Source organism: Eucalyptus grandis, chromosome 7 (assembly GCF_016545825.1).
Source record: "Eucalyptus grandis isolate ANBG69807.140 chromosome 7, ASM1654582v1, whole genome shotgun sequence".
In the NCBI taxonomy this organism is placed as follows: Eukaryota; Viridiplantae; Streptophyta; class Magnoliopsida; order Myrtales; family Myrtaceae; genus Eucalyptus; species Eucalyptus grandis.
Window position 1 is genome coordinate 47,711,539 of NC_052618.1, and position 26,604 is coordinate 47,738,142.

General features: G+C 44.7%; 2 protein-coding genes and 1 long non-coding RNA gene across 3 annotated transcripts; all 3 read right to left on the bottom strand.

Moving 5' to 3' along the window:
• Nucleotides 1-448: 448 nt before the first annotated feature.
• On the bottom strand, nt 449-2,561 carry LOC104453870. The gene is made up of 3 exons (XR_005552699.1): nt 2,547-2,561; nt 825-988; nt 449-708 (listed from the first exon to the last, which is right to left on the bottom strand). It is a non-coding gene; the product is annotated as an uncharacterized LOC104453870 (long non-coding RNA).
• A 15,266-nt stretch (nt 2,562-17,827) lies between these two features.
• Nucleotides 17,828-21,228, bottom strand: LOC104453871. The gene is made up of 6 exons (XM_010068502.3): nt 20,591-21,228; nt 20,388-20,500; nt 20,059-20,156; nt 19,587-19,792; nt 18,167-18,216; nt 17,828-18,050 (listed from the first exon to the last, which is right to left on the bottom strand). The coding sequence occupies exons 1-6, from the start codon at nt 20,967-20,969 to the stop codon at nt 18,012-18,014; spliced, it is 885 nt and encodes a 294-aa protein (XP_010066804.2). The 5' UTR covers nt 20,970-21,228; the 3' UTR covers nt 17,828-18,011.
• A 725-nt stretch (nt 21,229-21,953) lies between these two features.
• Nucleotides 21,954-26,173, bottom strand: LOC104453872. The gene is made up of 6 exons (XM_010068504.3): nt 26,132-26,173; nt 25,799-25,894; nt 24,484-24,588; nt 23,454-24,163; nt 22,505-23,088; nt 21,954-22,399 (listed from the first exon to the last, which is right to left on the bottom strand). The coding sequence occupies exons 3-6, from the start codon at nt 24,491-24,493 to the stop codon at nt 22,294-22,296; spliced, it is 1,410 nt and encodes a 469-aa protein (XP_010066806.2). The 5' UTR covers nt 24,494-24,588; nt 25,799-25,894; nt 26,132-26,173; the 3' UTR covers nt 21,954-22,293.
• Between the last annotated feature and the right edge of the window lie 431 nt (nt 26,174-26,604).

Sequence of the window (26,604 nt, forward strand, 5' to 3'; positions counted from 1 at the left end):
TTATAATGTAAGAAAGGAAGAGTAAAATAAGAAAAAAGAATAAAATAGGAAAAGCAATATACATGAATATAATTTCCTATTTACTGTTCTAATAAAAAGATCTAATAGAATCATAATCGTCTCTAAGATCTTTCAACACAGGCGTCAGCACAAGTTTTTATTAATCTCAAAAGTATTTTGTTAAAGGAGCAATTCACTTGATCCGGTAAATTTGTTCAACCGAGGACATTAAGTGCGGGAAGTCATCAGTCACTAGATTTTATTGCCACAATGAATCGAGCTCAGCGCAGGCGTCTGATTTTGATGGAGCATGTAATTGATAAATGGTGAGGCTTTGCCTCTCCACCTTCTTCATCATCATTCAAAGACAATGGTCAATGCCAGGCAAATCAAACTCCAATTTCACCTGTTTTAAATCTGATGCGAAAATCTCAGGCAGGAATAAAAATCAGAAGAAACCAAGCATGTGAAATTTTCATATTCATGTTCCAAGCGGATAAATTAAGGGAGTGTCCAAAACAGCAACAAGGAGAGAGCAAATTCACTCCAGATATTATACATCAGTAATTGAAAAGCACCGACTGGAGAGGGAAAACATGGATATTTACATATATTATCGATCTAGCCTCTAGTAAACAACCACCATGGAAAGTTCCTCCAAGTCTTTGATCATGTTGGTTTCTGCTGATCCTCCTCATCCTCATCATCCTACAGATTTCCATTGATTAGTTTCCTTCAAGAATCAAAGTCTGGGGAAAGATTATCAATCGAACGAAAATCACATTTCAACGGGAAAGGAGGTTGAGATACTAAGATAGACTTACCAGATTATCAATCTTATCAAATTCATCAGCAAAGCTCCCTTCACCATAATCTAGAAGACCAGCACAAAGGTTAACAGCTGGTTGGCCGGGGTTGCTAGGCCTTGGCCGGCAACGGCAGGAAAGTGGTGATGGCGAGGGCTCAACCCCCAGCTGCATGTTTCCTCCTTTTAAAAAATATATATATAATAAATTTAATTTTAAATTTAATTTATTTAATTTTTATATTAACTAATTTTCATGTTAGTACAAAACACTATCATTTTTTCACTTGTTTAGCCACGTCAGCGTGCAAAACGATGTCGTTTTGCACTTACCTTATTGGAAAATCGTTACATCAGCATTTTGGCCTGATTTTCTCACTATCGGCACTTTAGTGATCAATTTTACTCATATTTTGGCACTTAAGTATCACTATCCTAACTTTTGGCACTTAAGGACACGCATGATAAAATTTTTACTTCTCTATTTTTCTGTTTCTTTATTCCCCGAAACAGATTTAAAACAGAAATCCGTTTGATAACACAATTTGATTTTTCTATTTCTCGAACAGATTTCTATTCCAGAAATAGATTTGAAGAAGAAATTATAAGCTAAAATTTTTAACTTCTCAATTTCTAAAATAAAAATTGAGAAATCAATTTCTAGCCAAAAATCAATTTCTATTTCAGAAATTTTGTTATGCGCACCCTAAGGGTGCGTTTGGTAACGATTTTATTTCCGGGAGTAGATTTTGATCAAAAATGATTCTTTTTTATTCTGTTCTCGGGAACATATTCTAAGCATTTTAAACAATTTGGTAACTGTCCAAAATTTCTGATTCTGGAATAAAATTGCATTTAGTACGGTGCTCATTGATTCTATTCCAAATCAATTTCTTTTAATTTTTAAATAATTTTTATACTTTTTCATTTTTTCCTTTTTTCCTTTTTTCTTTTTTTTTCTTTTCTTTTTTTTTCTCCTATTCTTCTTCTTCTTCTTCAGGCCAATCGTCAGACCGGCGATCGGCCAGACGAGGACCGATGACCTCACCGGAGCATCGCTGGCCCTTGGCGAGGTCGGCCCTCGTCAGCCAAGCCTCACCGGCAACTGGGCGAGGCTCGCCTAGCCCTCACCCAGCCTCGTCGGTGGCCAAGCGAGCTTCGCCGGGGTTGGGCGAGCCTCACCGGTGGCTGGGCTTGCCTCCAGCGAGCTTGTTAGACCGATTGCCGGCGACCAGCGACGGCGGCGGTGGCAGACGATAATTGCTGATGGCAGTCGATGAAGAAGAAAAAAAGAGAAGAATAAGAGAAAATGGAAGAAGAAGAGTTGGTTTTGATTCTTAGATTTGTTCCCGGAACAATAATCAACTTTTTATTATTATTGATTCTATTCCAAATCTACTTCCGGAAACAAAAAATCAGAATCAGTCACTGTTGGAATGGTTACCAAATAGACACTAAATGTCCCTTTGTGCCAAATTTTGGCATTTCAGGTGTCTAACACTCCTTTTTATCTGGAACTATAAAAATTATACATCTTGAATGTACTTAGCTTCCACATGAGGAAACGGGTGATTGGTATTCAACCTCTTCAATAGTGATCATGCAACATCTTGATTTCGTGTGAGGATTTACGAGAAAATTGAGGAAATTTATCGCAAAAACCAACAACACATCATGTGTAATTCATTCACGATCACAAATAAAATCACCATCTTAAAAGAATTTAAATTATGGCCCATACCGATCCACAACCGTAAGTTTCGCTGTTGATAGATTCAGGAAAAGGGAACCGCCAAGAGCCACCGTCTTCGTCCTCCAATTCATGCCGACATCGAACCTCTCTAGTTTCAAACTTCTTCATGCTCACTCGTGGATTCTGCTGAAGTCTCAAGTCAGGCTCACTCGACTTTTCGAATAGCTGATTTGACGTCGTCTTATGAATCTTGTAGACCACCATTCGAGAACTCCAACAAGAATTATATCCGCGATCTTACATGAGATGTAAGTGGAAAACAGAACGCGAAGGAGTGGTGAGATCAAGAGGATGAAAAGCAAGGTAGAAACGAGAACAACTAAACTGGTGGGAGGACTAATGTTCCGAGAAAATACAAAGTAATACTGAGCTTTATTAGTCTTGAAGAGAAGGGAAGCACCGTGTTTAGAATAGACGAGAAGAGAAGATTCTGATATCCTAATTCTATAGCATAGAGACGATGATGCTATACGCGAAGTGCTTGTAGGGTTCCCACCACCTATTTTGCGGAACAGAATCGGACTAAATAAATTTGTAGCAATAGAGAAAGCATTGATTTTGGGCGGGTTTTCACTATAATTGTCGGGGAAAATCTCTTCGACATAGAGTGTTCGAATCCGATCATGTGCAGTCGAAATCAATTCATAAAACGATTAGATATTCGCTACACGTTTTCATGGGCAGCAGACATCACAAATGCTCATTTGGAATTTACTGGTTATGCTCTACAAAATGAAAATCTTTGAGTGATTCTGATTAGCAGGTAATGCTTGCATTATGGCGGCGATGATGTTCCTGAGAATAGGATCCTGAGCGAAAGGAACCGGTCCAACATACGTAACAAGACACTTTGCTGTCGGTGGCAGAAGATGGAGACGGAGATTGCTTGATTTTGGTATAGGTTGTAGGCGACACAGTTTAATCAAGTAAGGGGGACGTAAGTGCTTTAATTGTCCGAAATGCTTTAGCTGAAATGATAGCGAATTCATGTACAATCCCCATTTTCTATCTCCATTTTACAATTATTGAATTTGCATCACGTGGTGATCTACATTAACTAAAGAAAAAAAAAAAACCCTAATAGCATTCACCCTTCTCTCTCATACCATGCCTCCATCCTCACCGCTGCTTGACCCCTGCCATCTCCGACAGGCCGGTCGCCGGCAAGCTGATCGAGCTACCCTGTCCCTGCCCATTGGCCGTCCGGTTGGTTTATTTGTAGGTAGTTTTCAAGGGGCTTTTTTGGGTCTTCCGAGGGCGACATTTATTTACTTTTCTTGGGAGGTCGAGCTCCCCCATGCATGCTTGTATGCAAAGACTCACCGAAATTTTGATTTGGGGTTTAGTTGCATCGATCGAGTTCCCAACAAAAGATGGTTCACAAAACAACACCTTCACAGTAAACGTTGTCTTTAACTTTACCTAAAATGCCACTTTGAACTCTAACTCGATGCTAGATGCTTTACTAGTGCTCTAGGAATCTGTTCGGTGACCACGAATCGGTTCGGGTGAAGATTAACCCTAATATTCGATAACCTAGGAATCTTCGGAGCAAGAGCAAAGGTGGGGAGATGAGAAGTTCACTGGTATGCTCGATGCTTTGGTTGAGAGATAAGTTCTTGGATTGGATTTCGCATCTTTGCTAGAATAATGATTAACCAATATTTGGAAAATTACATATTATTTTTCTTCTTTCTTTCTTTCTTTCTTTTTAATGGTTCGTGTGTTGCCTCCAACTCCTTGGAATGCTGAGTTGGATTTTTCCCCTCCCCATTTCGTGACCCCTCCTACTATGGAATAAGTAGATCCTACTAATTAACATTAGGTCGATACATAGATAGTCGAGATCTCTAGCATACATTAGATGAGAGAGGTCGTATTGAATGATATATAAATCAACAACCACTCTCAAATTTTAATCATCTTTTATGGTTATTTTGAGTACTCCATTTGAGAGATAAATCCATATAAATGGGCAGAGGCGTTACAAGAGTTTAAAGTGCAACACTATATTTAAATTATACATGTTAAATTAATGTCTCAAGTTTGGATTAGGATAACGATTTGTTAAATCGAATTTAACGATAAAAATTTTCCAAATAGATTTCAGACTGCATGAAGGAATAAAAGAGGAAATAAAAAAAAAAAAAAGGAGCAAATTTTTTTCTTTATATGCAAGAGGGGGCCGAATAAGGTTAGTTAACGTGGGGCCGTCGAGTCTTCACTTTTGGGCACACACGCGATTTAAAGCTACGGTGAAAGCAAGTGTAGTTCTTCTCTCCACGTAAAAGCCAAACATATAAAATATAAAGTAACGTCCAGCAGGTGGGCGGCGGAAACCCTACGTTGAAAAGTGTGAAGCCGCCGAAGACTACAAAAGCAGAGAAAGAAAAAGGAGCCGCAAGCCGCATAAGTCAAGCTTAAGAGAGCAGTGCGTTTTTTTTTTTTTTTTAATTTAATGTTGGAGCAATTGCCTCTGCTTCGCTGGTAGCCGAAGCGTAAACCCAGGTGCCTTAAGTGGGAGGATCCACTACCTCCGGTAACACACTTAAGTCACCAAGTGACTCCATCAGCTCTCTTATGTTGTAAGGGCTTCAAACATCTCTCCTCTCTCGCAAATGATCACTAAAGCCTACTTAGCGGAGCCACCATGGCCGGTGGTTAGCAGTGCGTTCTTGTTTTCAGCTTCAACACACAATAATTTTGTATCGTGAATTTATGTTTAAGTGAGTTATTTATTTATAAATATTTTAAGTTTGGAGTTAAATTTAGGTGAGAAATATTTGAGCATATGAGTGATTGTAAACTCAGATTATCCGTTTATAATGAAGTATTTGCTGCTAACTCCTCCCATAGACATGGTTACCGATATTCGGACCGAACCACGTAAATTTCTGGTGTCCTTATTATTTTCATTTATTTTTCTAACGATTTCGCATTGACGTAAATTGTAAGATCTTATCGTTTTCGTGTATTATATTCCAACAATGCCCATAATGTGCGGTGCAAATCATAATATTTTCCCAAATTAGAGGACTATTATCATGGTATAAGGGGGGACTAACGCGATTTGGAAATGAATTTTGGTAAAGAATTGGACAGTAGGAAATTAGGAATGATGAACATGAAAGCCCTATGCAATATTCATCAAGGAATGAGGCCACTTTCTTCAGCTTCAACATCAAGATTTGACAAAAGATGGTGTGAAGTACCACAATCTTCAACATGGGGAACCTACCATTTCACGGTGGGACTAATGAGGTTGCAGGCCCATTGCATCCATAAATTTCTTACGAGCCTTAGCTCTAATGTGTGAATTTTAAGTATCTCAAATGCCGTAATCACGAAAAGCATTTGAGGGTAGATTAGCGGCGGATAGTTATCCACCTCTAAATTTAAGCATTTATTTTGAATAGAGATATACTATAGAAAATCCAATTCACAAGATAATAAATAATCTGATCGAAGAATGAGTTAAGACAGACAGAGAAATTGACTACTCTTTTGACGTTGTCGAACAGCACTTGCTTCGGATACCAAAATTATTTTGAGGCGCGCCCTTCTGATAGAACTGAAACCACATATTAGCATTAACCACGAGAATCTGAGTACAAAGTGTACCACGCAAAAGACACCATGCAAAGCCAAAAGAGAGACATTGAGACCGCACACGCAACAACACAAATTCCTCGTTTTACTTTAAGTAGCTGTGGCGACTACTTCTTGCGCAGGTTGCGGAAGTAGGACGCTGGGTTCTTCGCGAAGTCGTCCCGGAAGATGCGCGTGTCCATCCCAGGAGCTTTCATGGTCCTTCTTCCGCTGAAGATCAGTCTCGCCACGCCCATGCCCAAGGCCAAGATCGCCAAGCCGGCGATCACTCCCACGGCCGTAATAGCGCCACTGCTTTCGCTCTCGCTCCCTCCCATATGGGTTCTGATCGCCGGTGCAGACAACGGGCTCAAATCGAAAACTGAGGTCGGCGGGGGACTCACCAGATCATGAGATCCGAATCTTCAGCCTTTTTTGCTCCTCTCTTCTCTCCCTCTCTGCCTTTTTTCTTCTTCTTCTTCTTCTTCTTCTTCTTCAGCCTTAGCTCTCTTTCTCGCTCGCTCTGTTGGGGAGCAGGGACAAGGGACATTACTTAACGCGGCTTCGACTCATCTCTGGTTAAGATTTATCCAACCCTGGTTACGCGCCACCAACCCCCTCTTTTTTTTTTAAAAAAGACACTTTGTCGTTGGTGACCGAAGAGAGAGAGAGAGAGAGAAAGATTGCTTGATTTTGGTTTAGGTTTGGAGACCACGCGTTTGATCAGATAATGGGGACGTGAGTGATTCAATTTTCCAAAATGCTTTAGCCGAAGTGATGGCTTACTCATGTACAGTTCCCTTTCTGTCTCAATTTTATAATTATCAGATATGCATCACGTCGCGATCCACACCAACTAAAGAAAAGAAGTCCTAATAATAGTCATCCTTCTCTCTCCCTTCTGCCTCAGACCGTGCCTTCGTCCTCCTCGCCGATCGAGCTACCCTGTGCATGCATGTAAAGTCTCCTTGAATGTGTCGATCCAGCCCCAACAAAAGATGGTTTCCGAGACGAGGCCTTCACTGGAAACTTCGAAAAAGATGGACCCCCATTCAAATTGGTTTAATTGGCTGAGGAACGGGAAAAACATTGGCATGTCGCGATCTACCTTCAGGAGGAGGGAACAAGTTTAAGGCTGCGCATGACAACGCTTCCGTTCCCGGAAGAGTTTTTTTTTTCAGAAATGGTTCTTTTCTATTTCTGCTCCGAGGAACAATTTCGAGTAAAAGAACCCGTTTGATAACAACACAAAATTTCTACTCTTGAAATAGAAAAAGAATAGAAACCTGTTTGGTAACGCAACAATTTCTTTTTTGTATTTATTCATTTTTTAATCTTGTCGACGAATTGCCGCCGCCTCTCGCCGGGCGGGCGGCCGCGGGAGGGGGCGGCCGATGGGCTTCTCGGCGCGCCCGGCGGTGACGGGTTGGCAGCCGGCGATCATGCGGCGACGCGGTTGGCGGGCCGCAGCCGCGACCGGCGTCCGCGGCGGCGGCGACGATCGGCCGCGGGCGGCGGCGGCGACCGGCGACCGGCGGGCGGCGACCGGCGACCGGCGGGCGGCGACCGGCGACCGGCGGCGGCGGCGGCGACGGCGACCGACGATCGGCGGGCGGCGACCGGGCGGCGGCGGCGGCGGCGATCGGCGACGGCGAGCGCGGCGGCCGGGCGGGCGGCGGCGGCGACCGGCGGGCGGCGATCGGCGGGTGGCGACTGCGCGGCGGGCGGCGGCGGCGGCAATCAAGGGCGGGGCGACCGGGCGACCGGCGGCGGCAACCGGCGACGGGCGGCGACCGGGCGATCAGGGCGGGCGGCAACCGGCGACCAAGCGGCGACCGGCGACGGCGGGCGGCGACGGCGACCGCCGGGCGGCGACCGGCGACCGGGGCGACCGCGACCGGCGACCGCGGCGGTGGCGGCGGTGGGCGGTGCTCCGAGCGGTTGACAAAGTGGTTGCGGCAAGAAAATGAAATAAAAGAAAATTAAAAATAAAATCAGCTTATTTCTAGAAATTGTTCCTGAACTGCCCCAAACCATTCCGGGCTAAATTTTTGTTCCCTAAACAAAAACAATGTGGCGTTATTAAACGGTTTCTCGTTTTTTTGTTCCGGGAACAAAGAATGTAAACCATGAGAAACAATAAACGTTCTCATGCAGACCCTAAGAGTATTGCCTAAAGGATGGGCTTATGAACCTTGATTAGATACGGGCTCTCCCAAACCCATAACTCGCGTAACATTGGGATATTTTGTAGAAATTTTGCACAAAAAGGATTGCCACTAGCTGTTGACACCTAATTTATTTTTTTAGAAATTAAAAAAATAGAGCATTTGGTTTTTGGAGGAAATTTTGAATATTCTTTTGAATAATAAAACATTTGATTATTGAACAAATCTCCTCATTTTGAATTTTAAAAAACTCAACAACCGTATGATTTTTGGAGCCATTTTCTTGAGTGGTTGAGTAAATATGTGCAAGTATATTGGGAAATCTTCACCTGCAAAATGAACGGGAGTTTTTTTTTTCCTCTCTAAATAGAGAAGCCGAGGCTTCGGTTGATGGGGGAGGAATTCGAAAAATTCAAAGCAAAAAATTCTGTTGTTAGGGAGCTTCTCTTCATTGTTCGTCCAAGAAAAATAGCAAATTGAAGAGAAAAAGAGAAGAAGTACGGGCGTAAAGTGAATGGGGAGGTTTTCGAGAAAATATTAGGTAGGTTTTACTGTCCACGTAGGCGAAATGTAAGACCATAGAGAAATCGACATGTGGCAAATTTTAGGCCCACTTGTCAGCCCCCACTCTCTCCCTTAACTCCGTCTCTCTCCTCTTTACTCTCTCTCCTCCCTCCGTTTCTGCACACAACTCCTTGGCTCCCCTCTTCTCTCTCACTTCTCTTTTCTTTCTTTTTGCGTCTCGCCATGGCTCGAGCTCGAGTCCGCTCATGGCCGCTCAGTCGAGGAGGGACGGTGCGCCGTGGACGGAGACCGCATTGAGCTTCGTTTGCGGTGAGATGGCTTGAGGCTGAGCTCGAAACTCGAGCGCTAACCAAAGCTCCGAGTTTGAGGTCAAGCGAGTGTCGTCCATGGCTGGCTGCGAGTGTCGTCCATGGTGGACCGGAAAAAACAATACCCAGGAACAGGCGAGAACGACCCACGTGATGAAATCGCATTAAATAAGGAAACCGAAGCCGACCCGACACGCCTACGCGTCCGTTTACAATACCCATTTGCTCATTTCAAGAAAGTTTGGGTTTTTATTTTTCATTTCATCTATCCTTGTCCGTCCGCCCGTTCGGTTGTCGTCCCGCAGACCATTTGGGAGATGGGTCTCGATCTTCTCGAGCAAGTCCTTGCGTTCCGCCCCCGCACAAAGCCGTGACAGCCATGTATGAGTGTCGGCGTGCTTGTGAGCCCTTTGATCATATGCCCTTCGAACGCAAAAAGTCCCGCGGGCATCGGCGTGAAGCCTCCCACTTCCGCCCGTCCATGGTCCGGACCCTTTCGGCGTCTTCGCCTTTGGATTGCGAAGAAGAACAAGTGGGCGACGACCGAGCCGCCACAACGTGGCCGCCACCGCCTTGACAATCGTCTTGCTTGAGGACGATGACGAGTTCGATAATGCTTGGAGCGAGTCTATTACGGAAGGAGGAGGAGAGTTGGTGATGGTGGTGGCGGTTGGAGAAAAGAGAAGTAGAGAGAGAAGAGGGAGAGAGAGCGTCGCAGGCACAAAAAAGGAGAAGTAGAGAGAGAAGAGGGAGAGAGAGTTGTCGCAAAACGGAGGGGAGGAGAGAGAGTAAATGGGAGAGAGACGGAGCGTTAACGGAAAAGTGGAGCCACGTGTCGACTTTTTTATGGTCTTACATTTCGCTTAGGTGGAGTGTAAAACCTACCCAATATTTTCTCGAGGTTTTCGGTGGAGAGTGAGAGAGACAAGTGAGAGAGAGTGTCAGGTGAGAGAGAAAAATAAGAAAAAGAAGAAAAGGAAGGGAGAGAAGGAGCCGTCCGTGGAGTCCTCGAGAGAAGGAGGAGAGAAACACAAAAAAAGAAAGAAGGAAAAGTAAAAGAAAGCAAAAAGAAAAAGTGATTGGACATTTACCGTTCATCACCTTCTTCCTTCCGCCGTTTCCGCCTCCACCTTCTTCCCGCCGGCTTCGATTCTCGCTCCCGCCCAACTGCGACGGCCATTTCCGCTTCGTTTCATGCCCGCAACGCTCGTCCGCGAACACTGAGCCACCTCGCTCCGCTCGCATTCGTCACCACCGCGGCCGACCCACGGCTTGCATGATCTCGAGTCGCTGGTCGCCTCCGCATCAGCAACGTCTCGCAACCTACGTCCGTCGACGCCGCTGCATTGGTCGTCATACGAGCATCCTCGCCATCCCCGTGCTGTTCGCCGCCCTCGTAGTCGAGTCGGGTACTTGCTCACCGCACCAACACCGCCGTGCGGCAACGAAGCCCGTGACGCCTCCTTCCCGTCGCGAAGCCGATTTCACCGGCATCTCGCCGAAGCTGCACCCCCGCGCCCACCGTCGCCTTGCCGTGCCACCGCGCACCGAAGCCGCATTCCTGCCCAACGCCGCCGCCGCCGCTTGAGACCTCGCTCCCGACGCCCGCCGCAACGACCACCGCCGCCGCAAGTGCTCGCCTCTCCCCGTGACGCCACCCGCGCCCGACGTCCTCCTCCACCATCATCATCCCGTCGATTCGCCTCGACGTGTAGCACCGCGCCTTGCAACGGGACCCCGACGCCGCCTCCGCCGCTCACTCGCGCCCGAACCCGAGCACCTTTGTTGTTGTGACCGACGACGTGCCGCTTTCGCTACACCTTCATTCCGCCCGAGGTCTTCCCCGTTTTGTTGCGAGTCTACCTCGCCGGACCTTCGACGGACAAATGCCACTCACCACTGACCCATCACCCTTGGCGAACCACCATCGCAGCTCGGCCATTACAAGTTTCCTTGCCATTTCTTCAAGTCAACCGTGAGTTAGACTAGGTGAATTTTTATATTTGATTTCATGTTTTGTTTTTATTCTAACTTGATTTATTTTGATTTATTTTTATTATCTGATTAGGAAATTTGTCATATTAAGCCATGATAATCAAAAATATTGAACCGCGAGATAGAGGGTTAGATTTTTTATTATTTCAACTTTTTATGACAAATTTATGGTTTGCTTTGCATTATTGACTTATGTTAAAATATATGTCATTGATATACATTGATAAATTATATTGTGGTGCGTCATCATTATTTGCTCCTCACATATTATGCATATCTAGAATTTAAGTACTTAGGTCCATATGCATTTCATATTTAAAGCTTTGCATTTTGTAAGATTCATTTAGAATTAGGATGATTTCCTTTAATAAAACAAAAAAAAAGAAATAAAAATGTTATCTAGGTCATATAAATCACACCACATGTTGCACTCTAGTTAGTGGGTCATGGATTAATGTTCCACTTAGTGGTGTTAACCATGGGTATGCTTCTCTCCGTGGGTTAACACCACTTTCCACTTAAGGAGGGAGAGGGCACAAATGGCCTTTCAAAGACCGGCCTCTTCCATCTCTCGGCACCTCGGGAGTTAACCCGGTGAGTAACCAGTTTCTTGACCCCTTTGCAAGGGCGAGGGTGTAACTCCACCCTCCAAAGAGCCCATTGATTGGACACCCCAGTTTGAGTCCGGGGATCCGGGGACCCGCTGGCACTTGGGGACTCCCATCCCAGGCAGGTAGGGGTGTCAACGGTTCGGTTCGGTTTTTCAAAAAAACCGAATCGAACCGAACCGTTAAAAAAATCTTCCGAACCGAACCGAATGGGATCCGAACCGAACCGAATTTTCGGTTCGGTTTTTCGTTCGAAGTTTTCGATTTTCAGTTTTCGGCTTTCGCTTTTGGAAATCGGGGGCTTCGTTCGTTCTTTTGAAAAAGCAACACAAAAACAAAAAGAAAAAAAGCTTTATAGAGAAAAGTCAAAAGAAAAGTCAGAGCGCAAGCAAGTTGTCTCTTCTCGGCAACTCCCGTCAAGCCAAGAAACAATCAGAGAAGAGACAGAGAGGGAAGGGACGTGAAGGACAGCCACAGAGGGAAAAAGCGGAACACTGTGTCATCTTCTTCCCCGCTCCGCCGCCGCGTCCGCCGTTCGCAAGCCAAGACAAAGCCTAACGCCGGTCACCGCCGCTTACGGTCTCGCCCGCGATGTGCCACCCGCCGCCCGATCGCCTCCGCCATTGCCCGCGCCCATGCTGTAACGCGCGCCTCCGAGCGTCTCCGCCGCAACCTCGACGCCAAGAAATCCCGGGCCGGTCACCCCTCACCCGCGAGCTCGCACCGCGCTCCGCTGCCGACCCGCGAGCTCGACACTGCAGCCGCGCCACTACTCACCCGTCCCCGCGGCTTGCAGCCTCCTCCGAGCGACGGCACCACGCAGCTTCCCTTCCGCCGCACCTAAGTGACGCGTCGCGTTGCACGTCCAAGCCGACCAAGACAAGACACGAGAGGAGAGGCCTCGGCTGAGAGAATAAAACCGAAGATTTGATTTTATCGGTTTTTTGGTTCGGTTTGATTCTGCTAACCGATAAAATCGAACCAATTAAAAGATATTGGTTTTTCACGGGAACCGAACCGAAAACCAAACCGAACCGAAAAAACCGAATTTTTCGATTCGGTTCGGTTCGGTTTTCGATTCGATTTCTAACACCCCTACAAAAAGTGTGTTCTCCTCGCAGCACCAACGTTTTTAACAGTTTAAGGACATGTTCAGGTCCTACATGTTGCACTCTAGTTAGTGGGTCATAGATTAATGTTTTAATATTCTCATCATGTAGTTTTTTTAATAAAAGGCCTAAGATTAACATTGCATCATTATGTCGCTTTCTTTAATAAGAATTATTGTCATTTTAAAAAGAAAGAGAAAGAAAGAAAACACAAAAGCCGTTTAGTTAGCTAGTAAGTTAGTTCATAATTAATCTCATTTTATGTCATCATTGTTTAGTGTAGGTTGCATATATGTATAAAAAAAATCATTCAAAAAATCATAAAAAGAACATGTATATAGATTACCATGTCATTCATCCCATATCACGAAGACATGCATATTTAGGATTATATAAATTAGATTGCATACATATAGTGATAAGTTTAAATCATACCATATGAATTGCATCTCGCATGTCATTAAAATAAATCCATACATATTAAATTTAGATTAAGATTGCATATAATTGACATTTTTTTAAAAAAGAAAAAAGAAAAATTAGGTGTCTTGTCATTTAGAAATCATATTTAGGACATGCATTTTTATTAGCATTTTTCATTGAATGTTATTTTATTGATTGCGCACCCGCATGACCACCATTTGCATGTCAGTAGTTTAGGTTAAAATTAATTAACATTGTCTGCTAAATATTTTTGAAATTAAAATAAAAGGTACCGAAAGGGCGTTAGACTAATCTAGCGTAATCATGTCCCCTGGACTTATTAAATCTCTGGTTCGTAAAAATAAAGTATTCTCCCATACTTTATTTGGGTTTCTAATCAACTCTAATTGATTAGTGGCGGCTCTAAATTGAATAGAATTACATGTTTAAATATATTAATTTCAAGTCGCGATTTGTAGGACTTGGGAGGGTCCACGCCAAGTCTTCAAACTTAGTAATCCATTAACCTAAACTTTAGGATTGCCCTAAAAATTTAGGTCGCGACACTAGTTTATTAGAGTCGGCTAGAAACAAGTAAGGTATGGGAGTATACCTCACTTTCTACGCAACCAAAGAATCTAGGGTCGAAGACTTTATTACACTAATTAACCAGGTACCTAATCTTGTTCATTTTAAGAGAAAATATTTTTGTTAAGCAATTTGGATCGATTTTTACTTATTCACTAACATGTAAGGTGATCATACAAGTTAACAATAACAATCATGACTACTAAGATCCTAATTGCAATAAAATTAAATACGTACAATTAAACATAATTAAATATGCAAATTAAACATACGATATAATCAAAATAAGAGCAAGTAAACACTTAATTACACTAAGAAGGTAAAATATGACAATTCCTAACTAACCCATCATTTTTGGATTTTCGAATATTTTTAATTTTTTTTAATTTTTAAAAAATATAAAAATATAATTTGTTTTATTTTTTGGGCCGGACCGGGCGGGTCAGGTCTAACCCGATTCGACCCGGACGGGTCCGGCCCGGTTGGGTTAGGCGGGCCGGATTGGGCCTTAATCGGCGAGCCCAATCCCCTGCGAAAAAAGAATTTCGTAGGCCCACATTGGGCCACATTGGGCTGCGAAAAGAGAGAGACCGGGCGGGCCAGAAAGATCTGGCCCAGCTCGGTCCGCCCCCTCTGGTCAGCGACGGGATAGTCGCGACCAGAGGAGCCGCGACGGCGCCGTCCCGGCGATTCGCCGGCCAAAGCGCGACGGCGCCGTCCCGGTTGCGCGCGGAGAGGGGGGGAGCAGCCTTCACTTCCCCCACGAGAGCAAAAAGTGGGGTCCGGGGAGCGAGCTCCGGCAACGAGTGCGAGGACCTCGCGGCTCCGACCCCTACGGCCCCGACGATGCAGCGCCTGGGAACGTGACCTAGACCAAGCAAACGAAGGAGAGAGACGCGGTCTGCGGCTCTAAACGGCGAGAACAAGGTAAAACTTCGGCTCGGCATTTCGTCGAGCAGGTAGCGCGCACCCATGAATCATGAAGTTTCCGATCCAACCGAGACCCGAGACGGCAGCGGCGGTGACCAGCAAGCAAGTAACAGCAAACGGAGACTTAAGGGGAACCTACGGACGCCGGAGCTCGCCCGAAACGGACGGAACGAGCTCCGGCCAACTCGACCTCAAAAATTGCACACCAGATGTTCGACGAGATACCAACCTGAGTCAGGCGGGAATGGCGGCTCAGAGACGCGTCGGCGGCAGCGGCGGTCACCCGGAGACGCGTCGGTGGCGGTAGCAGCGACCGGTTCTCCTTCCTCCTTCTCTTTCCTCTCTCTTTCGCTCTCTCTTCGCTTTTTCTTTGCTCTTTCTGTTTTTTGTTGCCGTCCTTTGGTCTTTTCTTTCGCTTTTCCCCAGCTCAGCTCGCCCGCGTGCCCTCGGCTGACCAACCCGCGACCTCTGCTAGCCGGCTCTGACTTGAGGATCGCGCCGTTCGCCTGCCATGCGATCATGCTGCCCCCTTGTCGCCGCTCCTTTCTACTCCAGGCGACTCTCCTTTTGCTTCGCGGATTCCCCGTGCAGCCAACGGCCGAAAGAGATGACAGAGGCGCGGGCCGGGCTGAAAAGGTGAAGGGGGCTGGGCTGCGCGAAGGAAAAAAGAAAAAGGGAAGGAGGAAGGCAGGGCCCAGGCCCAAGTGGGGAAAAGAAGAAAAAAGAAAAGAGGAAGAGGAGCGGCGGCACGCGACTTCTTTTAAAAAAAAATTAACATATATATTTTTTCAATCAAATTTTTTTCTTTTTTTCTTTTCCTTTTTCTTTTGTGTGCTTGAAAGTATAAATTAGGTGTCAACAACGTAACACATCTCTTTGAATTCTAACTCGATGCTAGCTGATTTTGTTAGTGCCCTAGTAATAAGTTCGGCCGCCATGAACCGGTTCGTATGAAGATTAACCCAAGTCTTCGATGACCCGGGAACTTTTGGAGCAAGAGCAAAGGTGGTGGGAGATGAAGAGTTCCATAGTATAATCGATGCTTTGGTTGAGAGATAAGTTCTTGGATTGTTTATATCGGATTTCGTGTCTTTGCTTGAATAATGATTAGCGAATATTTGGAAAATTACATCTTCTTTTCTTTCTTTATTTTTTCCCTCTCAAGGGTTCGAGTGTTGCCTCCGCCCCCTCTGGAATGCTGGGTTGGATTTTTACCCACCCCATTTTGTGGCACCTCCTGCCATGGAACAAGTAGGTCCTACCAATTAACGTCGGATCAATACATACATGATTCAGATCTTTAACATAAATCGGACGGAATAGATCATGTCAAGTGATACATATAAATCAACACCCACTCTCAAATGGTCACCATCTTCTATTTTGAGTACTCCATATGAGGGCAAATTCACATAAAATGAATTAGATCGTTACTAAATTTGAATCGTACCATTACGTGCGATGTGGATCACAACTTTTTTCTAAATTAGGGGGACTGTTATTATAGTACAAAGGGAAACTAACGTGACTTCGAAATGAAATTTGGGAAAGAGTTGGAGTATAGGAAACTAGGAATGATTCATTGCAGAACGATGCACTTTCTTCAACTTCAACGCCGATAAAAATATGATGAAAGATGGTGAGAAGTGCTAGAGACTTCAACATGGGGTAGGTTACCATTTCACCATGGAACTAATGTTGTTGCATCCATTAATTTCTTTCAAGCCTAAGCTCTTATATGTGAATTTTAAATATCTTGAATGCCCTGATGGCGAAAAGTATTTGATGGTAGAATTGGTGCGGATGGTTATCCAACTCTAAATTGAAGTATTATTCTTTACTTTTCTTTTTCTTTTTTTGTAGAGATACTATAGAAAATCCAATTCATACATAAAAAGTGACTGCTCCTTTGATTAAGTTGATCAGCTCTTGCTTCGGATGCCAAAATGATTTTGAGGCGCGCCCTTTTGATTGAACTGAAACCACGTACTAGCATTAACCACGAGAATCAAGTACGAAACGTACCACATAAAGAAACCATGCAAAGCCAAAAGAGAGACATCAAGACCACACGCAACTACACGAATTCCTCGTTTTACTTCAGTCGCTATGGCGATTACTACTTGCGCAGGTTGCGGAAGTAGGAAGCCGTGTCCTTCTCGAAGTCGTCCCGGAAGATGCGCATGTCCCTTCCCGGAGCTTTCATGGTCCTTCTTCCGCTGGACCTGGACGAGTCACCCATCAGACTCGCCACAGCCACGGCCAAGATGGCCAAGCCGGCGATAGCTCCCGCGGCGGTGGCAGCGCCACTCGACTCCTCGCCCTTACCATTTTCCTCTCTGCCTTTGCTCTCGCTCCCTCCCATATCGATTCTAATCGATATCGATATGCCTTCGGATATGACCAGCAATGAGGTCTCTCTAATGTTCTATGTGACTTGTTGCTTTGGTGGAGATCGAGGTGACTTTTGGGGGTCTATTTATGGGGGGCTTTGGTGGCTTTGAAGTTTGGTCTGGGAGTAATTTCAATACTCGATGCTCTCTCACTCCGGAAGACGTATATGAGGCTTCCACTGCTTAAATTTCCGAGATCGACTTTAAATGAATCCCCGACTCCCCACCAACCCCTTCTACTTTATGAACGAAGTAGTGTAGTATAGACTCTATAGACCTACTCAAGTTGTAGTAAATGTTCAAAAGGATCTCTTTTCCAGGCGCCAGCACGAGTTTTTATTAATCCCAATGGTATTTTATTAAAGAAGCAATTCCCTTGATCCGGTAAATTTGTTTAACCGAGGAGATTAAGTGCGGGAAGTCATCAGTCGCTAGACTCTATTGCCGCAATGAATCAGGCTTAGCGCAGGCGTCTGATTTTGACGGAGCGTGTAACTGATAAATGGTGAGGCTTTGCCTCTCCACCTTCTTCATCATCATTCAAAGACAATGGTCAATGTCAGGCAAATCAAACTCCAATTTCAACTGTTTTAAATCTGATGCGAAAATCTCGGGCGGGAATAAAGATCAGAAGAAACCAAGCATGTGAAATTTTCATATTCATGTTCCAAGCGAATAAATTAAGGGAGTGTCCAAAACAGCAAGCAAGAGAGAGCAAGTTCACTCCAGACTGGAGAGGGACAACATGGGTATTTACATATATTATCGATCTAGCCTCTAGTAAACAACCACCATGGGAAGTTCCTCCAAGTCTTTGATCATGTTGGTTTCTGCTGATCCTCCTCATCCTCATCATCCTGCAGATTTCCATTGATTAGTTCCCATCAGGAATCAAAGTCTGGGGGATGATCATCAATTGAACGAAAACCACATTTCAACAGGAATGGAGGTTGAGATACCAAGATAGACTTACCAGATTATCAATCTTATCAAAATCATCAGCAAAGCTCCCTTCACCATCATCTGGAAGGACAGAACAAAGGTTAACGGCTGAATGATTGCATATGGATCAATTAGAAGACTTGCATAACAAATTCACCAACACAACCGCACTCCCCCATAGATGGACGGGCAGCTTAGATAAATATATGAACATATAAACATTTGCCTGTGTCAGCATGACAGGCAGCTTAGATAAATGTATGAACATATAAACATTTGCATGAATCAGCATGGCCGAACCCATGCTACGCGCCTGTTTCTGGCACTCCAATTGTCGCTCCATAGATAACAACTTCAATGCAGTCAAGGGTTTAAAATAACAAGAGGTTTACCAAGAAAATAGGTTAGTGGAAGTATCAATGATTTAAGAGGGTGAGAGACCAAAAGTGATCTCTTGTTTAATACATATATACATAGTCACTAAAGTTTGGGCACATTCGTGGTCAAATACATGAAAATTGTAAGAAAAACCATACATAAAGATCAACAGTACATCCACACACTATAATGGTCCCATGAGTAGGGGTACCTATGTTAAGTAGCTTGATTCTGTATCAACATTTACTAAGCATCGTTAACCAGCTCATGGGGACAAACCACAAACCCAAATATTAAGAAACAAATGCTGCAAAACACAAAATTGATCAGCTAGCTCAATCAGCCAGACTGTTCGATAAAACTCATATAGATTCCTGACTGAAGTGGGACCCAATCAATCTGAATAGCTCTATTTTGGTGGACTCAGCCAAGTTTGTGCAGGTTTAACACTCGATCGGTGCTTTCAGATGAAAAAGAACATCAAGGCGCTGCAGGTGTATCGTCAACATTACAGGCAACACTTGCCATGGGCTGACCATCTGAGCCACAACACTTAGTTTTCTCATGCTTGTGAATTTTTACTAATTATAAAACAGATCTGGCAGCCGAACTGGTAGGGCAGATCAACATCACTTAAGCAGTTAGTGCTTTGGCCCAGTAATGAAGTGAATTACTTTAAGGGAGATGAGCAAGCTACAACTATCGTCTACTAGCAATAAAATTGTCCGATAGGTCATTTATCAAGGTCATTCTGCATTTAACTTCCTAATAGATAACACTTGAATTTAGCAGAGACAGTTCACATGAATTACTGATCACACAGTTCCCACTCAATGGCTCCAGACAAAATGCCAGTCAGAAATGTAGCCAGTCTGCAGGCGCAGCCAAATTTAATAACTTTCTTAGGAGGAAGCCATTCAGGTATAAGAGGTGAGAACAGCAGGGCAACAGTTATATTTTGCAACTTTTTCAATAATATTTGAACGAAGCATAGGTCCAGCTGTAATAATCATGAGAAGACACCTGCAATCAAAAATTTGTATGAACTACAGTAAGGAATCAAAAGCATGTACCTGCGCCTCCATCACTGTCCTCAAGATCTCCTAGAAGAAAAGTATCCAAGTCTTGCTGAGCTGACAAACTCGATGTACTGCTTTTTGCGTTCTTCTCCACCGCATTAGGATTTTGGATCTCTGCAACTGGGGCCTGCATCATCTTCTCAGCTTTAGCCTGCTCCACAGCCTTGAGCTTAGCGTCCTCCAAGTACCTTTTCTCAAATCTAGAAAAGAAGAAAGAGGCATGCCACTGTTTGAGACCAAAATGCATCTTTCTCATCAATCACCACACAGAATTCTTTTGTTATATGACCTAAAAAAAAAGCCATTTATTACAAACGAAGACTAAGCGCAGCGACATTGGACAGAGCTTAATTGTACGGCGACGGTAGCTCATACGGCATATCAACTAAAGAGCAAAGGACACATTCTCCCCAAACTAGGTAAATTTACTTGGTTTCCTCCCAATCCACGAAGCAAAATGACTTACGGGGCCACGTGAGTGCTCACAAGAGTAAAATAGATCCTCCAAAATCTCCTCTCTTTCATGACCCGAGGACACAATTGATATCGCAGCCGCGAAATTTCCTGCATAACGAGATCAACATTAAGCAAAGAGAAGTCATTGTGACTACGGAGCAAAAAGGCGGACAAAGATCACCGAGGCAAACATTAGACCAGAGCTAGCGTAGGGAACTCTTTCAATTGTAAACGACATTGATCAGAAAGATAACTCCTCTCCAAACACAACTCATTTGTCCCGATCTGAAACGCTCATAATCAAATCTCTTACCAAGCCGTAAGAACTCGGCGCCGTACCTTCACGGTGGTGAGAACGAGAGTCGCGTGCTTCGCTTGCCACTCCGTAAGATCCCGCCTCACGTTCGAACCAGCCGCGGCGGCATCGCCCTCCTCCTCCTTCTCCTCGTCATCTACCATCAAAACGACCACGCCCAAATTCAATCCCCAAAACCACACCGATCCCCTCCCCTACGAAGCCCTCGGGATCAAAAGAAACGCACCTCGGATCGGGAAGTTCTGGAACGTGGCGGGCGTGAACCCCTTGACGAACTCCCGCAGGTCGCCGGTGACGCCGAGCTTCTCGAGCTCCTCCGCCGCCGCCTCCGGGGTGGCGGCATTGCCGGAGGGGCCGGCGACGAGCGGCGGGGGGAGGGCGGCGATGGACTTGATCTGGTCGGCCTGCTGGAGGGCGGCGGCCTTGAGGTCGTCGGCCTTCTTGGAGGCCTCGAGGGCGAGCTCGCGGGACTTCTTGGCGGTCTCGGAGATGAGATCGGAGATCTTGGCGGAGGCGGCGGAGGAGGCGGCGGAGGCGGCGAGGGTCTGGGACGTCTTCGCGGCCTCCTCGGCGAAGGTCTTGGCTCGCTTCCACCAGTCCTCCATTTTTCCCTTTGCAGGAGCGAGAAGCGAAGCGCTCCCCCGCTCGCCTGCCTTTTTGACGGGATCCGATCCTGTCTTGCGTCGGGATCGAGGGAGCTCCGATTCTGGATCTCCTCACCCGGCCCGAAACGGCGCCGTTTCGAGCGGCGTGGGGGGGCCGAGGGATGAGATGCTTCGCAAGAGGACGACTGACCTTGTGCGCTGCACCGTGCTTCCTCCGTCCTTTGCACGTGAACGTTGCGTCGAAAATGTCGAGATGATGTGTGGTTCGAACTTCGATCGTAAGATAAAATGGGCTTGTCTAGCGTGCCATAGAATGTATCCTCACGTTGATTTTGCCATTTTTTAACGTCATTTTTTTGGAGACGTTTCGACGTTATTTAAGTTCTTGCAATCATCGATGGTGCCTGGCAGTGACGAGAATGGAATAAGGAGCGATTGGGAATGAACAAAAAGAGTTCGGGCGTTAGATTGAAAAAACAAGCGAAATTGAAGGACAAGAAATGAGTAGACGAATGAAAATGTACGGACTCAACGTAATAGTTTGTCCACGTCAAATCCCATTGATTGTTTTGGTTGGGAGACCGCCCTGAAGCAAGTTTATAAGTTTTACGGTGGCAATGAAAAAAATAATCATCTAGGAGCTACACTTCTTAGCATATGTTATTCATAGAAATTGACGAATGGGTATTTTTATCGCAATTTCGACTTGACATGAAAAGGATTCAAGGGCGTAACTTCGTTGACATTTTACTGACATATTAAAGTTCAGGCCGAATGTTTCATCACATAAAGTTTGTACTTTTTTACCGTATGGTTTCTTCAACAAAATAAAAACACCCGACATCATCGAATCCAAGCCCAGCACGCCTATAGAGAATTTCTATGATTCCTCGAGGGACCGATCTACATCAAAACAAGCTGTATCGAGGTGACGCTTCATTTTAATATTTAAACAAACGTCATCACGCCAGATGCTCAAAAGTCTTCATCCAATAACCGAGATCGATTCATTCTGTGTTCAAAGGGTTACCAATCTCTAAAGGGACAACTCCCCAGGGAATCATAGAAAACCACCGCAGCACAGAACTCAACCAGAGAAAGAGAACAGAGAGAAAATGGGGGAGCTGGAACATATCACTGCATAACTTTAGACATGGCATGAACGAAACCACGAACACCAACCAAAGAACTCTCTTATCTATCAAACCCTCAAAATCCTACAAGGGCAATCAAGAGAGGGCAACAATAGAAAAGAAGCAGATGTATACATCTATCTAACAACTAGACTAATGACCTAGAGAAATTTCTAGAGAGGAGACGCCATTCAGAATTTACAGCATAGGAATCGCCCCCAACTCTTGTCCTTCCCAAGTTGTCGCCGATCCGATCTCGCCATCCTCACTGGGCTGCTATTCCACTCGGATTGCAATCTATATGCCAACGGAAAACAAAGAAACAAAAAAGGAAGTCAATTCCATTCAAACAAAGTATGTAGCCAAAAGTCTTCGAGTTGGAACATGAGCATTGTAGCTTACACTGGAAATGCAAAGGATCTAGCGCTGGTCGTGCTGCTATCCGATCTGATAGAGAGGGATCTGAGAGAGAGGCTTCCTGAATAAGCTATCGGTCCCGAGTAAGTTATCGAGCCCGATGCGGGGCCTGCCACAGAGAAACTCGACTCTCCAAGATCATGCCGTCCTAGGCAAGAATCAGTCCGCCTACCAGAAGCTCCATCCGGTTTATGAACATTCTGGTCCTCATGCTGTTCTTTATTGCCATTACTAGAACTTGCCCCTCTATCACTCGATTCAGATGCTGAAGCATTGAAACTGAAGGTAATACTTCCACTCTCCACTTTCCTGCGGTAAGATAACTCGTTGGCAAGATCCTTGTATTCCGCCCTTTCGGATGGAGATGGGTCAGTTGCGACCTGGTTATCGGGGCTCCTGTTATCCATCTCGCTGTTATCTCGCAGATCATGGACTTGGGCAGTATCATTCGCTTCTTTGATGATAGAAGAAGGGGATGGGGGAGCATTCTCCTCACTCCTTTTGACTGATTCTTGGGTTTTAACTGAGGACAAATTCAAGCATGCCATCACAGATTCATCGTTTGGGCCCTGTATTCAGGATTAAAAGATAAAAGATTAGCCTACAGAGCCAACTCCATGCATCATACTTATATGAATTCCAATTGACGACGACAAAATATCTCAATCTCGACTCCAGAACCAGAACAGACGAAAGAACAAAAGGTTAAACCCTCAGTTGACATGAAGATCGCACTTGAAACTTAGGAATGAGACATTATGACTAGTTACAAGATTGTCACTTCTTTTCTCAGATCCAAAGAATTCCAATGTTGGAACACACGTACAAGGCTACACCTGTGCCGTCATATCATCTTTCAAAAGCAGCACATTACAAAGCTACACCAGAAACTTGACAGGCTTTGTTTAATATTCCAAATTGAGGAAATACATACCACAGCAGAGAGTGGCTTCATTTTATCAGCAAGATCATCAGAAGACTCTCGGTCGAGATTTTGTGAAGTCAGCTCTTGGACTGAAGGAACCACTTTCCCGTTGGATAACTCATCCACAAATTTGTCTCCTGTTGTGTCTGCCTGCACTAAATCCTCAGAACCATTTTTGGAACACTCGAGTGCATCTAAGTCACTATTTGCATCCTTCTCTAAAGGCAAAAAGGCATCCAGGTCCTTATTTCCATCAGTTTCTGACAAGGTAGCCTTGTGAGAGGGCACACCTTCGTCTACACAGATATCTTTGACATCACACGAAGGGTTTCCTTTGTGACAAGGTATTGACTTATCAACCTCACATTCCGTGACAGTTTTATCAGTGAAAAGGTCCAAGGGCTCTTTAACCAGTTCTGTTTCTCCAGTAGAATCTGTATTTGAAGCGAACGAACTTTTTACAGTCAATTTGTCACTCCCAGTGAGAACCTCGTCAGCCTCCGGATTGCTCAATCCTGGCACTGGCCAAAATCCATCCCCAGAATTGACATCAATCGGCAATGGAGCAGCAATATTCTCGTCGTACTTCATATCATCTCGGTTTTCCTTCATGCTGTCCTTGTTTGACTTTTGTTCAACATTTGTCATGGGGTCATCATTGTGCTGAAAGGACTTTGCAGTAGGATTATTTACCAGATGTTGAACCACCGTCTCACCATCTGCAATGCAACACACCACTGAAGCGTAAAAAAAATGCAACTAAGGAATTATAGATGACTTAGAGTGGTAACCGCAACTTCCTGAGTGAAGCAAAAATTCCAGAAACTCGTTATGACTATTAAGTTTTAATCAAGTCATCCAGACTAAATGAGTGATATGGTTGGCAAGTGCTTGGAGCCCCCATTCAAGGAGATATCATCTTTTAGGAAAATAATTTTTCCACCCCTTTTGCTCTGGGATGAGACAACGTATTATTACCAATTCTTAACAATTTCCACTAGGATAACATGCAGGACATACAAAAAAAAAGATTCAGTACCAATCTTCATAGTTGAACGTATAGCCAAATGTCAGAAGAACTCTTCCAGAACCACGAGCTATTTATGTCATTCGTCACACTGGAATTCTCTGCAACAAGGAGATCCTGAAATTGAACAGAGTTATGTCAGCAAGCAACCATTGTATACATATGAGCCTTCAGGGGACCTCACATAACAGGAAAACCATATGAGTCTAAAAGTAGGAATCCTAAAGGACGACTAGAAGAACTTGAAACCGGATAATGACCAGCAGATTCTTTTCCAGCATCCAGCAATACCAGCACAGCTCAACCAGCAATAATCTCAACCGGCATCATTCTTTCATCGGAGTTAGTCATTACCATTGGAAAGAGAACGCAGAATGGTAAAAGGGTCACCGAAAAGAAGTCCTAGCCCATTTCAAAGTCTTCTTTTCTTTTCCAAAAAAGTTCGTGATAGCCCACCGAGACGAATGATTCTAGAACAGGCATCGGCTTATATAGACAGGTCAGTCCCAATCTTGATCCAGGCACCATTCAATATTTAGACAGAGATGAAGCCTCAAATACAAAACTGTAGAAAAAGGCCAAAACCACGACTGGGAAACAGGGGAGACACTGAGTGAGTTGAGATGGCCCTGTTAAGCCTATCAAAAAGGAAGCCAACATCGTCTCGTGATAATGCGCACTCAGTTTGCCAATATATAAAAGAAAAAAAGAAAATGCCCCAGAAATCTGAAAAGCACTGTCCTACGGAAATCCAGTAGATATATGTAATGAGTATACACATATACCCGGATTGGTCCATGATGGGGTGAATTGCGAAGACTAGAGGATAGTGGCCAATACATCTGCACTCATCCCAAAGGGGCGGAGAAAAAGTAGAAGAGAAAACAGTAATTGGCTGATGTACAAAAGGACAAGGGGAAACAAAAGTTTTCAACTTTCCAAAAGCTTCCAAAACTTTCAACCCCCGAATGATTCCCCCCCTCCTAATTCTTTTATTCTCCAAAAAGGTTAACAAAACCTTAGACGACCCTCTATTGGAGCGGTTCCATCAGTTCACCACCTTTGTCCCACCGGGAGAGAAGGTCTGACCAGATCGAAACTCTAAGTCAAGCCCAAAACCCAGAAAGCAAACGAGAAATAAGAACGGCAGGGGAAAAGGGAAAGTGAGAGCACCCAAATGGGTTCGGCCGGAATCACCGAGAGAGACGAGCAAAAATCCGAAAAGGAAGGGGAACAGAGCAAGACCCGAAACCAGATCCGACAAGAGAACAACCTCAAAATCCAACAAAAATACAAGGATCCAAAACTGGACAGGAAACCCAAGTACCTTTTGCCCCGGATCAGCTACAAGAGGACAACCATCTATCCTTCCACCTCTCGCTCTGTTCCGGAAGAGGCGTGTCACACTCTGGAGCCACCCCCACTGCCAAAAAAAGAAAGGAAAAAAATCTTAGAAAAAGGGAAGGAAAACACCAAGAAAAACGGCGCTCCTGAGGAACACGGCGAAATCCGGGACAAAGATGACGGGAAAAAGAGAAAGCATCGAACTGTTCCCGCAACTGATTTCACGGATCAAGACGTGGAGATTCCGGACCCGGCAAAAAAGCAAAAGATGGGGGGAGAGATAGAGAGAGAGACAGACAGAGACAGAGGGGACAACCTGCGCTCCGGAGCGGCAGATGGGTTCGAACTGAACTCGACGGCGAAGGAAAGAGATCGCGGGTGGCGGAAGGGACGACAGCAAAAAGCCCCGGCTCCAGAGGACAAGAAAGAGTTCGTTGAAGCAGGGGAGATAAAGTGAGGGAGGGAAGGAACGAAGGAAGAGAGCGTGTAAAGTAAAAAGACGGAGCGGGGGGTGATGCTACATAAAGTAGGTGGGTAGAGATAGAGAGAGAAAGGGTGAGTTGTACCCATTTCTCATCGAACTCCTCCCAATTACGAGGTCAACTAATATAGTTGATTTAATTATTATTATTTATTATTATTGTTATTATCATAATGGTGCTCTAAGTAGGACAACCGACGAATCTTAGACGTTATTTTTACCTTAATTAGTGGCCAGAGAATTCTCATTTCTACGTACTCGGGAATGCATTTTAAGAAAGGAAATCTAATCTTTCAATTTGGATTATT

Bases quoted from the DNA above. Each gene is read 5' to 3' on its own strand.
- LOC104453871 (XM_010068502.3), bottom strand. From the start codon at position 20,969: ATGGAGGACTGGTGGAAGCGAGCCAAGACCTTCGCCGAGGAGGCCGCG. The intron at 19,793-20,058 runs GTAAGTCATTTT...CTTCTTTTCTAG, and splicing joins GTGAGCACTCACGTGGCCCC to ATTTGAGAAAAGGTACTTGG. The intron at 18,217-19,586 runs GTACATGCTTTT...CTGTCCTTCCAG, and splicing joins GGACAGTGATGGAGGCGCAG to ATGATGGTGAAGGGAGCTTT.
- LOC104453872 (XM_010068504.3), bottom strand. The intron at 23,089-23,453 runs GTATGTATTTCC...TCCTGAATACAG, and splicing joins TGAAGCCACTCTCTGCTGTG to GGCCCAAACGATGAATCTGT. The intron at 22,400-22,504 runs GTAAGCTACAAT...GTTGGCATATAG, and splicing joins AGATCCTTTGCATTTCCAGT to ATTGCAATCCGAGTGGAATA.